The 13,783-nt window shown below is 40.9% G+C and overlaps 2 protein-coding genes across 2 annotated transcripts in view; one reads left to right on the forward strand and one right to left on the reverse strand.

The window, feature by feature from the left end:
- LOC134826726 (centromere protein F-like) overlaps positions 1-8,739 on the reverse strand; it is a 37,330-nt gene extending 28,591 nt beyond the window's left edge. The window contains exons 1-11 of the mRNA XM_063839216.1: positions 8,527-8,739; positions 8,329-8,421; positions 7,630-8,204; positions 7,387-7,518; positions 7,178-7,270; positions 6,837-7,007; positions 6,513-6,721; positions 6,220-6,346; positions 5,714-5,845; positions 5,453-5,574; positions 38-167 (exon numbers count right to left, since the gene is read on the reverse strand). Coding sequence (XP_063695286.1) covers positions 38-167; positions 5,453-5,574; positions 5,714-5,845; positions 6,220-6,346; positions 6,513-6,721; positions 6,837-7,007; positions 7,178-7,270; positions 7,387-7,518; positions 7,630-8,204; positions 8,329-8,421; positions 8,527-8,683 — 1,941 coding nt within the window. The 5' untranslated portion in view covers positions 8,684-8,739. The remainder of the gene's footprint in view (positions 1-37; positions 168-5,452; positions 5,575-5,713; positions 5,846-6,219; positions 6,347-6,512; positions 6,722-6,836; positions 7,008-7,177; positions 7,271-7,386; positions 7,519-7,629; positions 8,205-8,328; positions 8,422-8,526) is intronic.
- LOC134826585 (neuronal pentraxin receptor-like) lies at positions 616-3,880 on the forward strand. The gene is made up of 2 exons (XM_063839012.1): positions 616-1,153; positions 3,434-3,880. The coding sequence occupies exons 1-2, from the start codon at positions 646-648 to the stop codon at positions 3,685-3,687; spliced, it is 762 nt and encodes a 253-aa protein (XP_063695082.1). The 5' UTR covers positions 616-645; the 3' UTR covers positions 3,688-3,880.
- Positions 8,740-13,783: the final 5,044 nt, after the last annotated feature.

Raw genomic sequence — 13,783 nt, forward strand, 5'->3', positions numbered from 1 at the left:
TATAGTTACTAGGTTACTAGTGTAGTTGCTAGGTTACCTCAGATTTGATGTGCTCCAACTCAGCTGACTTCACCTCTTCCTCACTTTTAAACTCCTTCAGTCTTTGGTTCTTCTCGTGCGTCACTTCCGCTTCCGCCTCCTCCTGTTCTACCTCCGCTTCTCTCAGCCTGGCAAAGTTAAGTTGATATCAGCTTAATACAAGCTATAATGAAATGTTTATTTCTTCATAACTTTACAAACCCCAAAAAATCTCAATTTTCTCACCCTCTTCACAACAACATCTACCTTAAAAGCTAAAATAATCGAGAACTTTCTGGTGCACCGAGAATCCATTTCAATGTTAATATTTAGATGCGTAATGAGTTGTCGGAATTGTGATATTATGATTAATACACCAATCTTATCGTAAATTGAATTTAGAGCATTTTATATTATGCAACGGCAATTTTTAAACGATCGGATGTCGTAATGACTCCACAAAATACCAAAAGTTCCCACTTTTGACCAGAATGCATGATGAATTATTGTAGCACTGTAGTAAACTAATCCCCCTCTTTTAAAGAGATTTTGATGATTAAGTCATTACAATATCCATATTATATAAATCACCTCACTGCGTCCCACTAGCTTATTCCAGTTCTCACGATGCGACTTACGTTCCCTCTTGCTCTGTGTGCCCTGGCCGCACTCTGTGTTGCAGGCTCTCTAGACAAACTACTCCGCTTCCCGGAGGAGTTGTCAACAAGTAACTTCGTGATCCTAAAACCTGATCTCAGTGCTGCACAACAGGAGTTTTCTGTCTGTACTTGGCTCAAGAAAAGGCTTGATCAGAGCAGACTCGGGGTTCCTTGGTTCAGCTACGCAGTGGCAGGTAAAGATAACTCCATCCTTCTCAAGGCAGCTCGTCATCACCACATCACCACAAATGTCAGACTGTTTAATGTGGAGTACGACACTACGATTATGCGGGACGAATGGTACCACCTCTGTTTCGCCTGGAAATCTGGAAGAGCAGACTTCTACATGAACGGAGTGTGGGTTTACATGAGTGGAGTCCACCCTACAGGGCAGATACCACTAGGCGGTACTCTGGTCTTAGGACAAGAACAAGACACTCCGGGAGGATCTTTTGATATAAACGATGTGTTTGCAGGTAATCAGGATCTAGGATTAACTTTTTTGATACGACATAAATTGTACCATAAATTATTTCTGTTTTTCTTCATCCATTGATTTTATCAATATATTAATCAAAATGCGAAGAAACCAGAGGTTATGGCCATCGGCAAGAATACATCACAGAGGCCGTATACTGAAGCAGCAACGGTGGACATTACAGTAGGAGACACGGCTATCCAGCAAGTCAGCAACTTCACTTACCTTGGGTCGATTATATCAAGTGATGGGACTATTGACCGGGACTTGTCTGCACGGATCCAGAAAGCCTCAGGAGCATTCAATCAGCTCGGTAATATTTGGAAGAATCGCAATATCCAAACTAACACCAAAATACAGATATATGTTGCAGCGGTTCTAACAATATTACTTTATGGAAGCGAAGTCTGGAACACTACTTCAAAGCAACTACATCGCTTCGAAGTTTTTCATCAAAACTGTTTGAGGAGAATCCTTCGAATTAAGTGGTTCCACCGGACGAGCAATGTTCAAGTGTTGGAGCGGGCAAGAATAAACCCGGTTATAACCTACATCAGTGCTAACCGTCTTCGCTGGTTTGGACATGTTTCTAGAATGCCGGACACCAGGCTACCAAAGTATCTATTTGATTGGACACCTGCTCACGGCCGAAGATCACGTGGGCGGCCAAGAAAGAATTGGCGAACCTGTGTCCTAGAAGACGCAGTAACATTCACAGGAGATCCAGACATTGTATTTGATAAGGTCCGAGAGTTGGCAGGAAACCGAAAGCACTGGAGAGAGATGATACGACATAAGCGGCAATTCCTTGGTGCAGGCCACTCGAATGATTGAGGAGACCTTATCAAGTATCAAGTAAGTAAGTATTAATCAAAATTAATTTTTCATATTTTGAAATTAGTGTAGCTTGTGTTGCAAATATCGAGCTCTCTTATCTTTTGTAAATTTGCAATAAGTTCAGTTTGCTGCTACCGTGTAGTTTACCTTTGCGTGTGTACTTGTACATTACTATACAAGTACACTATGGGGGATGACCCAACTTTGACCCGATCCCAGGAGTTGATTAAGGAGTTCAACTATGATCAACAGGAAGATGTGGAAGGCTGTGTTGCACGCTGGTCCGATAAGTTAGAAAAAGACCTGCATATGGACTACCGTGAAATTGACTACGAAAGTCGTGAAAAGATCAAGACTAAGGATAAACAGACTCTGTCTGGCTGGATTGTGGATGCAGTGGACCTTGTTCGTCGGCAGAATAGTCAGATGTATCTCTTGAAGGAGATCATCGAGTGCTTCAAGACGGAAGCACTAGCAGACAAAGAAAAGGTGATCAGACTGCAGGGCCAGCTGCTGATGCAGAAGGACGAACAACTACAGTTGCTTAAGACGTCTGTTGAGGAGACAGTCCAAACAACGGTGGAGTCAGGGATTCAGAACTATAGTGCAGCTGTTCAACAGAACAGTGCAAGTGGTACGGTCTGCAACAGTAAAATCCTGAAGAAGGTGATGAAGAGTGTGGCTGCAGAGGAGGACAGGAGCAAGAACCTGATCGTGTTTGGGCTGAAAGAAGAGGAGGAAGAACAGCTTCCAGCGCTAGTTACCGCAGTTTTGGAGGAGATCGGGGAGAAACCTCACTTCGAAGCGACTAGAGTCGGTTGGAAGAGGCCAGGTAGTACGGCTATCCGACCAGTCAAGATCACCGTCCCAAGCTCAACAGCGGTTCATCAGATTCTGATGAAAACAGGGAGACTGAGGGAGAAGCACAAAGATGTATGGATATGTCCAGACAGATCCAGCGAAGAACGAGCAACAAGGAAGCATCTGGTCACTGACCTGAAGAAGAAGAGGGCGGAACAGACTCATCTCGACCACTACATCCGGTACGGGAAGGTATGTAGCCGTGATAAGAAGTCATCATGAGTTACACTCTCGGACACTGATCAGTATATATGAAGGAGTGATGATTATTTTAAGAATTTTCAGACGTTATCTGTATTTAAGAGACAACTATATATTTTGAATATTTTATTATTTGATTGTTTCACACTTTTCACGTTTCATAATTTTATTACTAGGTGGAGGTGATGTTATTGAGACTTTGGGCGGCCATAAAACTCCTGTTTTGAAAGTTGTCCTCTGTACTTGTTTCACTGACCCACGCTTTATAGCATTTATACATTTCGGCCCATTTTATATGTTTGTTCGACTTGCTGTACATTTGTATATTTGCTATTTTGTAAAAGTTTCAAATCAAATCAAATCATATAAACTGTTGCAGGCGACATGTACCAGCTGAACGTGTTTAAGAAGAAACTGACGCTGGGGGAAGTGACCGAGATGTACTACAACGGACGCTGCGCAGATCTGTGCCGCGCACTTGCGTACGAGGTGGTCCTCAGTTGGGATGACATTTTAAAGAAGGGAGTGAAGAAAGGAGACGTAAGGGAGGAGGATAGCGAGTGTAACAACTGGGGCCTTGTGAGCGACGTGGCTGACTTGCTGGTTCAGCATCTCAACACAAGACCTCGTTAAATGAACTGACTTTGGTCAATGAAGTTTTGCCTTAGTAGCCGTAGTTAATGGTTTTAATAGTTAATAGTTGTATTTTACTTTAGAAAAAAAAAATTATATATACAAATTTTTTTTTAAAAATCATAGTTTATATTATAGTTTTTGTCAAAAATGTTATGTAGATGATTCTCAAAATAAATTTTCTTTTGAAGAATTTCGTTTAACTGCTTCTACTCAACCAAAATCCACGTGATAATCTCCAGCAGATTGAGCTGTAATTCTCAAATATTTTCCAAATAATAATTCAACAAAAATTCAGCAGATTAAAACGTCATGTAACAGACGTTTTAATTGACTTGTAGAAAATTAGTTAGTCTTTATCATTTACATCACCATTTAAGTCATGAGCACAAATAAGAAAGTAAAATTAAATACCACCGGTAACAGGGTAATAGAGTGGTTCCAGGGGCCGGTGCAATGAGAAGTCACGTGGTATCACGTGGTAGCAGTGCTCCTTAACAGTTACATGGATATCCAGCAGGTGAGGGTTGTAACCTACAGCTAGCAATTAACTTAGAAGTAAATGCTGATCATTGATGCATGACTGTTATTTCTCCATGTAAGCTGCGATGTCTTAGTCTACATAACAAGGTTCTGTCCACTATATTGTCTTAGCATTTAGTAGTACAATGGGGTCCAAGTTTGTAGTACACCTTTAAACTCGTTAAATATCGTACGCCTTGTAACCTTGTTAACATAATGAGAACTTATCTTCTCCTTTTTCTTCTCGGTTATGATGTGGAAACAAGTTGCTGGCACTATTCCAAATCTTATAAAAATGTAAATATCACGTCTGCCTCACAAACGAAGCAAGTCAGTCTCCAAGAGCTGGAGGAGTATTGCAGAGACTTCTGTTTGGGAGATGAGGGGTATAAAGCAGTGTTGTTAGATGCGAGAAACTGGTACTGTTGGGTCTTTGACACTGCTGATGCTGAGAGAGTTAGGAACGCCCCAGAGGTTGCTGTAGCTACCAGATCATGTTTGGAAATGCAGTATGGTGGGTTAAATTGTGTTCCTTACTAATTACATCGTTATTGCATGTTACATGTTGTTTTTGTGGTAAATCTAGTGGTACAACGTTGTGTCCCCAGTTCACCTGGTACAGACTCTGACTTAGCTTGTGTCAAGTGATCTATTGGTGCGGTGAGGGAGTGTGTGAAGTCAATATTTATCCTAAATCTTAACAAAGATATTGGAACGTTTTGAGAACGTTTTCTTATCTTATCTTATCTTATGAGGATTCGTTGCGACGCAACAAGGCCATCGAATGAGTCGACCACCTTTGTTATTTTACTTCGGCATTACCTGCATTACAATGTAAACCAGCACTTTCAAGGAAGAGCTTTACAAGAAGCCGAAGGATCGTTCCTAAGGCCAGCAACGGTTAAGGCACTATGCCACACTTTCTTCGCCCGAGGCTTCGCTGTGTTGATCAAGCACAGCTCCTCATTTAACCCTCACACCCGATTTCTCGAGCATTCGGCTGAGTGAACCGTGGGGCTACATAGACCACTCGGGATCCTTAGCAGAGCGTCAACGATGCTCACCCCACGACTAGGCAGGCAGTGGGATTCGAACTCGCAATCTTACGATTACAAATCCGATGATCAACCAACTACGCTACCTGGCCGTTTTAACTTCGAGATTGCCTAACAATGAGAGTAATCCTTTATTAAACAGGAAGATTCATCAACTTCCTATGCCCTCATCACAATAATCTACTAACTGGTTTTCGGCGTAGTCCATCTTCCCCAAAAGAGTCTGCTTCTGGGACTCGTGGAACTGGATGTTCGCCAAAGAGTTCCTCATTTTCCGTTCTGTTCTCCGCTTATTTACCTCCAATTCTTCCTAAAGATAATTGCTAAAAACAAATAGATCAAGCAAAAATGTTCAGCCTGGAGCAATTGAAGTTTATCAAAATGTTTCACTCAACTAATCTCAGATAAACTGAAAATGATTAGTCAGGATTGAGCTCTAAGAATCTAACCATGATTCTCTTTTTCTCCTCCTCAGAAGCTACAGTTCTGACTCGCTCCATCTCTGCCTTGCGCTGAACCTCAAACTCCTTCATATCCTCTTCAACTTTCAACTTGTATTCTGACAGTGCATCCTCGTGTACCTTTTACAAATTGCAGGTTATAATTTGCTGAACACAGTAAACAGTACACAGTACACAGTACACAGTACACAGTACACAGTACACAGTACACAGTACACAGTACACAGTACACAGTACACAGTACACAGTACACAGTACACAGTACACAGTACACAGTACACAGTACACAGTACACAGTACACAGTACACAGTACACAGTACACAGTACACAGTACACAGTACACAGTACACAGTACACAGTACACAGTACATAGTACACAGTACACAGTGTACACAGTAGACAGTACACACATCCTGAAATAAAGCAGGACTATTTTAACCATATATAATGTTCATTTGAAGTTTGATATTTAATAAACATGTACTTATTGTACCGTTATCTGTGACTCGCTGTCTTCAATAGTTTTGTTGAGTCCATCTATCTTCGTCTGAAATTCCCCATTAATGAGGTCCCGTTCAGCTAGCCACTCCTTCTCCAACTTATCTCGTTCCTCAGCAATCCTTTTAGGAAATAAATCAGATTCGGTGCTACATATTATTACAGTATGATTATGAGGTAATATTTTTTGATATAATTGAGTTTGGAATCCTTTATGACTGAGAAATAAAAGATCAGGATCAGACTGGACTTAACGTGAAATTATTGCTCAGCTAAAGTTTAACTCACCTTTTAATCTCTTCCTCTTTCTCATTCTGAAGTTTCTCTAACCTCACCCTTTCCTCCTCCCTCATCTCGATCATTCTCTTCTCTTCTTCATCTGCTGCTGCTTTCAGCTCCAGGATGTGAGATTCCCGCATCTCAGCAAGTTTGCCCTCTTTTTCTTTGGTCTGCGTGTCGTACTGATTCGCAAAGACACCTTCTCTCAGTTGTATGTTCTGAAGAAAATGTCATTACTAGTAACTTGATGCTGACTGCTGAAATGAGGTGTAGACAGTAGAATATTCTACAATATTCTATGCAAGCTGCTAAAAAGCATTTTCTAAAAAATACCGATTGATGCTGTTTGATGAGGATGTCAATCTTCCTCCTATTTCTGTCCTCCATTTGTTGGATGTGAATCTCATATTTCTCTCTCAATGATTCCTCTCTAGCTTGTAATGATAATAGCAGTTGTCTTCGTTCTTCTGTCATTGCTTGTCTTAGCTGTGCTATTTCTTTAGCCTGAAAATATGATGTTATCAGAAGGTGCAGCGTATGATAACAAAGAAGTGTTTTTAAAATATTGCTCTGTGTAAAACATATTATACTCCAAATTAAGAAACCCGTAAATTATATAATTACATTATCAATTCAAGTGTGGTATATATGCTCTCACTTTCAATTTTACTTACATTATTTTTACTGAGCATATCTTTCTGTTTCTGGTTATACTCGATCAATTCATTCACCTCTCCAACAAGCTTTAAATTAGAATCCTTCAAACTCTGAATAAAAAAGGAAGTTGAAGACTAGTCAATACTAATCATAATATATTTTTCTATTATATGCGATAGTTTTTTCACTTGTGACTAATATTCGTTTTAATGCTTTCGGTAATTACCTCAGTTTGTAGTTTCCAGTCTTCCTCTTTCCTTGCATTGTCCTTCATGCAGATGTCAATAATGTGGGTAAAAGCTTTAACTTTATCCCGATAGTCGTGCCTTAGCTCTGTCACAAACTCCGTAAACGTACTCTGGGGGTAGTACATCTAGTTAAAATCACAAATGATATAATTATTCTTAAATCAAATCAACTGAGATGTCATCAATTATGTGAGTCACATACATATTTATCACATTTTTACCTGAGTTTCGACTTCAATCTCTTTATAGATCCTGTTAACATCCGTCAGTGCCCTCCTGTGGTCCTCCCTCATCAGATTCATATCAGAGATGACTCTGTTAATATTCTTCTTAGCCACATTGTATGGAACATATGCTTGAGGGCGCAATGCAGAGAGATCATCGCCCAAGGTTCTGTTGCTTTCTCTGGATGCAGTTGAACTCTTTCTGGAGCCCATGTCACGTTTAATCTGTTCATCCCAAGCTGTTCTAACAGGTGTAGGAGCTCTTGTAATCTCCTCTATAACATTACTTTCTGGTTTCAATGCTTCACCTTCTATAGCAGCTTTGTTGACAAAGTTTATACCATCTGGTACAGGAATATTTTCATTGGAATCCTCAGATGAGGCCCAGGCAATCGGAGATTTTACTCTTTCATTGGATACATCTTCAGCCACAGGATTTTCAAATGATGTTTCCTCTTTGATTGTAGCAGAGATAGGGTCAGGGGTAGCCACAGCAGTTGGTGCTGTCCCTGGCCGTTCAGTCATCTCAATTACTGGCTGAATCTTGCCTGCTGCAGACCATGGTCTCTTAACTGAAATATTGGACCATATTAAATTATCAAGTACCAACCTCAATTAACATAATCTTAATATTTACGATTTTAGGAATTACTGATTAAAGTCTATATAATAATTATCGTATATATATATATGCACCTTTTTTGAAGAGATCTATCGGTTTAGATTGTTTCACTTCCCAGTTTTGTACTTTTTTTGTAAACTTTGTCCTCAAATCACTGGTGGAATCCCCTGTGGAATCATCTAGTTATTGTCAAGTTTAACTTCTAGAAAATAGAATTTAAAGAAGGAAGGAATGAGACAATTTTCTGAGTTTATGAGTAGAATAATCCAAACCTTTATCTTGAGAATCACTTTCCGTATCAGGGAATGCATTCACATCATGAGTAGGCACAAGGGGGAATGAAACATCTTCAGGTAATTGAACCTCTTCATTATCAGTATGTTGCACTCTAGGTCTAGGTTTATGGGATGTTCTTGGTCGCTCAGCCATTTTTCTTAAAACATTTCAGCTTCGTTTGGATTTTACAACATGCTAAAAGATAAATGGACATTAATGAGGACACCAAATTATAGAAAATCACTAATCAAATTATTACTGGACCGACTTTTATTCAGATGTTTGCATACAGCAGTGTTTTTGATCAGACTTTTCCAGAAATTAGACCACTGTTCTTGGTAAAACTGGGACAGTTACCCACAAAAAAGACTTCTAACGTATTTTCAAGAAAATAAGGTTCAGGGTTCGAATCACTTAGTTTAGGGAGTGGGGAGATAAATAAGGATCCGTTGGATCTATGCAAAATGACACATTTGTGTAATGACTTCTTGGTTGTGTCAGCCAAATGATCAGATCTCCGTTACTGAGTATTAAATTGGGAAGGGCCCTACCAAAAGATCAAAAATCTTTTTAGGATCAAGATCTTCTCAGGATTCACCTTCAGTACATTTACGATTCTACGTTGTAGTGTACTGTAAAAATAGTAGGCTTAGTGTTCATCTCTGATGCCACTAGTGCATCAAACAATTTGAATTGGTTTCATATTAATGCTTTTCACACAAGTTACAACAAAGTCTTCATGTTATGTATCCTGGGTTGCTCTATCCAGAGCCCTTGCGCTTGCAGTGGCGCGAAAGCACATGGTTAGGTGAATATCCTGGGTTGGACAGGATATTACCCGGAGTTACATAATATTCAATAAATGTAATAGATTTGTAACGTGTTGTAATTAGATCAAAAGGGGTTGCAGCGTGTGTTAAAAAAGTTGCGTCGAGAGTCAAGAACAGTTGAAAAATTTAAAAAAATATAGTATAAGTAATAGTGTGGGAGTATTTCGATGCAATAGACTCATTTTGATGGGAAAAGTGAAAAATTTTTAAATAAATTTTGGGACTTAAGATTAAGTTTTTACGACAGCAAACCACAATTAGCAATTTCCCGGCCCTCTTTTACATTTTAGCTAAAATTTAAAATTTATGAACTTCGAAGTTGCTAAATAATTTTTTTTAAAACAAAAGTTTTTTCTTTATCATAACTCGACTTACTCGACTTAGGGCGGCTTCAACGTCCGAACAAAAACTAAATCTTAAATAAACAGTTGCTCTATCCAGAGCCCTTGCGCTTGCAATAGCGCGCGCCCGCCTCACGGCGGTAAAAAGGGTTCTTCACATAGCCATGTGTATACGCGTACTGCGTCACGCGCTTGTTTCACAAGTAGAATATCCCGTTTCACAAGTAGAATATCCCGGCGGTCGTGCGCTACTGCAAGCGAGAGGGCTCTGGTTAGAGCAACCCTCTCGCTTGCAGTACCGCGTGACCGCCGAAGTATTCTACTTGTGAAACTTAAGCGCGTCACGCAGTATGCGTGAAGCTGGTACACACATGGTTTTAACTCACCTGGCACGCCAATCCCAATGCGCGGCGCTCTTTTTGAGCTTCTCGCGTATATGTGAGAGGACGATTGAGCAATTATAGACTAGCAAGCTGTGTAAAGTAAACACTGCTTTCTTCTCGAAATATTAGTGCTATATATATTAAGAAGTAGCACGCATTTGTATCACGTCGTGACCCCCATTGTCGTTTCACTTACTAGTGGCGAAAGCCACAATAATGAATAAGCTGCGCACTCGTGCACGGCAGGTCTACAACGCGTGACAAGCGCGCACCAGGTCAGTACATTTAATTAACAAATGATAACTGACAATAACGAGAAAAACTTTTAAAATATTTGTTTTGAATAAACTGTTGTTGACCGATGTTACTCGTCTAAATTTCTTCGAAGTAGCGCCGCGCGCGCCGCTTTTTTCCGAAATTTTAGCCCCATGCGAGTGCTAGTCCATCATGACAGTAAACTAGACCGTTGACGGACGCTAGTCCAACCCGGCGTTAATGTAGTACACGGTGCGTTCACCTAATTTAACCATGTGCTTTCGCGCTACCGCGGGCGCACTTGTTTCACAAGTCAAGAATTACCCTTTTTGCTCTAACCAGAGCCATCTCGCTTGCATGGCAGTATTAGCGCGCGACCGCCGAAGGCGGCACGGGATATATATTTTACTTTTGAAACAAGCGCGTCACGCAGAGCGCGTATACGTACATGCAACATGGCTATGTGAAGCGAGAGGGCTGTGGTTAGAGCAATGTACCAGCTAAGATCAAGACGTGCAGTAATGTAGTTTCAAAATTTCTTCACCCGGCTCAGCCTTGTAATACGTCATACGTTTGACGTTGCATGTATGACCCGCCGCGCACGAGTGCGCGCGGCTCCCTCTGTCTCGTAGAAACTCTACACTGTAGTAAAACGACTATGGGGGTCACAACGTGATACAAGCTTTACCTCCACTTTCATGGCATGGCAAAGAATTTTAAAAAAGTAGCTTGGAATGTTATGGCTGAAATGTTTTGAATTTTGGTCTCGATAATGAATAAGTAGGCCGTGCGTTAATTGTAGGTTTACAACCTACCAAGACGCGCGCCGAGTTGAACTCGTCGACGGTCATGGAACAAATATTTTACGAGTATCACCCGCGCGTTAAGCCGTGCACCATCGACCGTAAGACGCGCGCGCTGACCAATGGTTTTTTAGCTCGTATTTCGGCCAGCACATTATTTCGGAAACAATCAAAAAGTTATAATACTTCCCAGGCCATATAACAATTTTGTTGAAATTTGGTCAGCTTACGTAAACACTTATGTTCTACTGAACCTAAATTAGTTTGAGCAATTTCGATGGTCAGAATTTGAGTTATCAACGAATTTATACCTATTTTGTCATTTTTAGACCTCTTAATCAAGGCCAATCTCTCCCAACTAATTTAGGTTCGGTAGTTAAGTATGATTGCAAGGTTCTGACAAATTTTCAGAATGATTTATGTTCAGGAACCGAAGATACGATAGAATAATACGACAAAAATCAACGAATTTCGTAAAATTACGCGGCTTTTACATTTTACACCTAATTTTGCTCCAAAAGCCGCGCACGGCGAAACTCACTGATCATTCCAAAAAGGTATGACAAATTTGGTATTGTGAAAAAGCTCACATTCTCAAGAAAACAATGGTACAAAAATTTTAAAAATCCGAGCAAGTTTAGTTTTATCGTGTAACATTTTTGGCCGTTTTATATTTATAATTTATGTAGACTCTTAGTCTTACAACGAAAATGGGAATATGCGCATTCTGGAGATCAAATTGTCACCATATATGTCCATGTCAGCCGCTTCGACATTTACCTGGGGACCCCAGGCTATCAATATCATGTTCATTCGGCGGAATGACAGGATGAGCGCCGCCCAGTGGCAGTACTGAGTACGTAACTTCGACATTGGCTTTTTCCTGAGCGTGCTTATTCTTAACTTACTGGGCGGCGCCGAATTTTTATGTTTATATAAACATGATAGCCTGAGGTCCCCAGGTAAATTCTTAACGAGTTAAATTTAATCACTCTACACTTGATTTTTCTAAAAGTTGAAACCAACAGTTAAAACCAATTTTGAACTTGTATCGCATCGATGTATTCTCGAATGCTGATTCCGAATCACCCTCCGTGACATTAGGTTAAAATGCTCACCTGGCGAAAAAATGGATGATGATTAATCACTCTACACTTGACTGTCACGTGACTTTTTCAACCCGTTCTCTAGTTGACCATTGTTAATGATCTGGCCCGGCGCGCGCTACTTTGTAGCACTTGCCATCGGGAGAAGAAAGCGGAGCGCGCTACTTCGAAGAAATTTAGACGAGTAACATCCGTCAAGTTCTCTAGCTGGTCCTGAACGACTATTTGAAACCCTAACCCTCTATAATCTGATCCCAACCCTTACCCTAACCCAATCCTTAGCAAAAGCGTATGCTGAAACCCTAACCCTAACGAGAAATTAGACTAACTTCCCTTATACGGTCATATCACGTGATCGAGACAGTTTTTCGCCAATATCTCGGCAGGGAGCATTTTACCCCTATGTCATAGGGGTGATTCGGAATCAGCGTCCGGAAATACATTGTATTACGTCGTGACCCCCACGGTCGTTTCACTATTCTACTTGTGAAACAAGCGCGTCACGCAGTATGCGTAGACACATGGCTATGTGAAGGTCTTTACGATACATGGGGAGCCGCGCACTCGTGCGGACCAAAATTCAAAACATTTCAGCCATAACATTCCAAGCTACTTTTTAAAATTTTTTTGCTATGCCATGAAAGTGGAGGTAAAGCTTGTATCACGTTACCTGGGGACCCCAGGCTATTATGCTCATAAACATAATAAAAATTTGATGGAATGACAGGCTGAGCGCCGCCCAGTAAGTATCACGTTGTGACCCCCATTGTCGTTTTACTATAGTGTAGAGTTTATACATGGGGAGCCGCGCACTCGTGCGCGGTGGGTCATACAACGTATGACAAAAATACATCGATTACAACTGTCGGGGGCCCTTTTAGTTTTAGAACAATCTCGAAGATCGAATGTAAAGTGATTTAGCACGCTCGCAAAAAATGTCTCGATCACGTGATATGACCGTATAAGGAAGTTGGTCTAATTTCTCGTTATGGTTTAGGGTCTGCCCACACTACGCCATGTGGCGACGGGCCACATGGGCCGATTAACCTAAACACACTGTGCCACTTGGCGTGGATTTAGCAAATCCGCGCCTCTATTCAGAGGCACGGATTTCCTGCCCACACTACGCCATGTTGCGACGGGCCACATGGCGTGGGTCAAAAGGCACAGTGTGTTTAGAGCTCCCGCTCTGTGGCCCGTCTATCTAAACACACGGGCGACGGGCCACATGGCGTAGTGTCGGCAGACCCTAGGGTTTCAGTATATACTTTTGTTAGGGATTGAGTTAGGGTTAGGATCAGATTAGAGGGTCGGGTTTCGAATAGTCGTTGAGAGCCAACTAGAGAACGGGTTGAAAAAGTCACGTGACAGTCGAGTGCAGAGTGATTAATGATCTTCAATTTTTTCTAATATAAAATAATTTTCATAACATTGGTTATTGATAATGATATAATTATAAGCGGGAATAAATATTTCATATTTTGAGTTAACATTGGCTGGCACGTATGGAAGCACGTCGGCAAAGAGGAGTCAGC

This window comes from Bolinopsis microptera, chromosome 2, assembly GCF_026151205.1.
Source record: "Bolinopsis microptera isolate Bmic1 chromosome 2, MBARI_Bmic_1.0, whole genome shotgun sequence".
Classification (NCBI taxonomy): domain Eukaryota; kingdom Metazoa; phylum Ctenophora; class Tentaculata; order Lobata; family Bolinopsidae; genus Bolinopsis; species Bolinopsis microptera.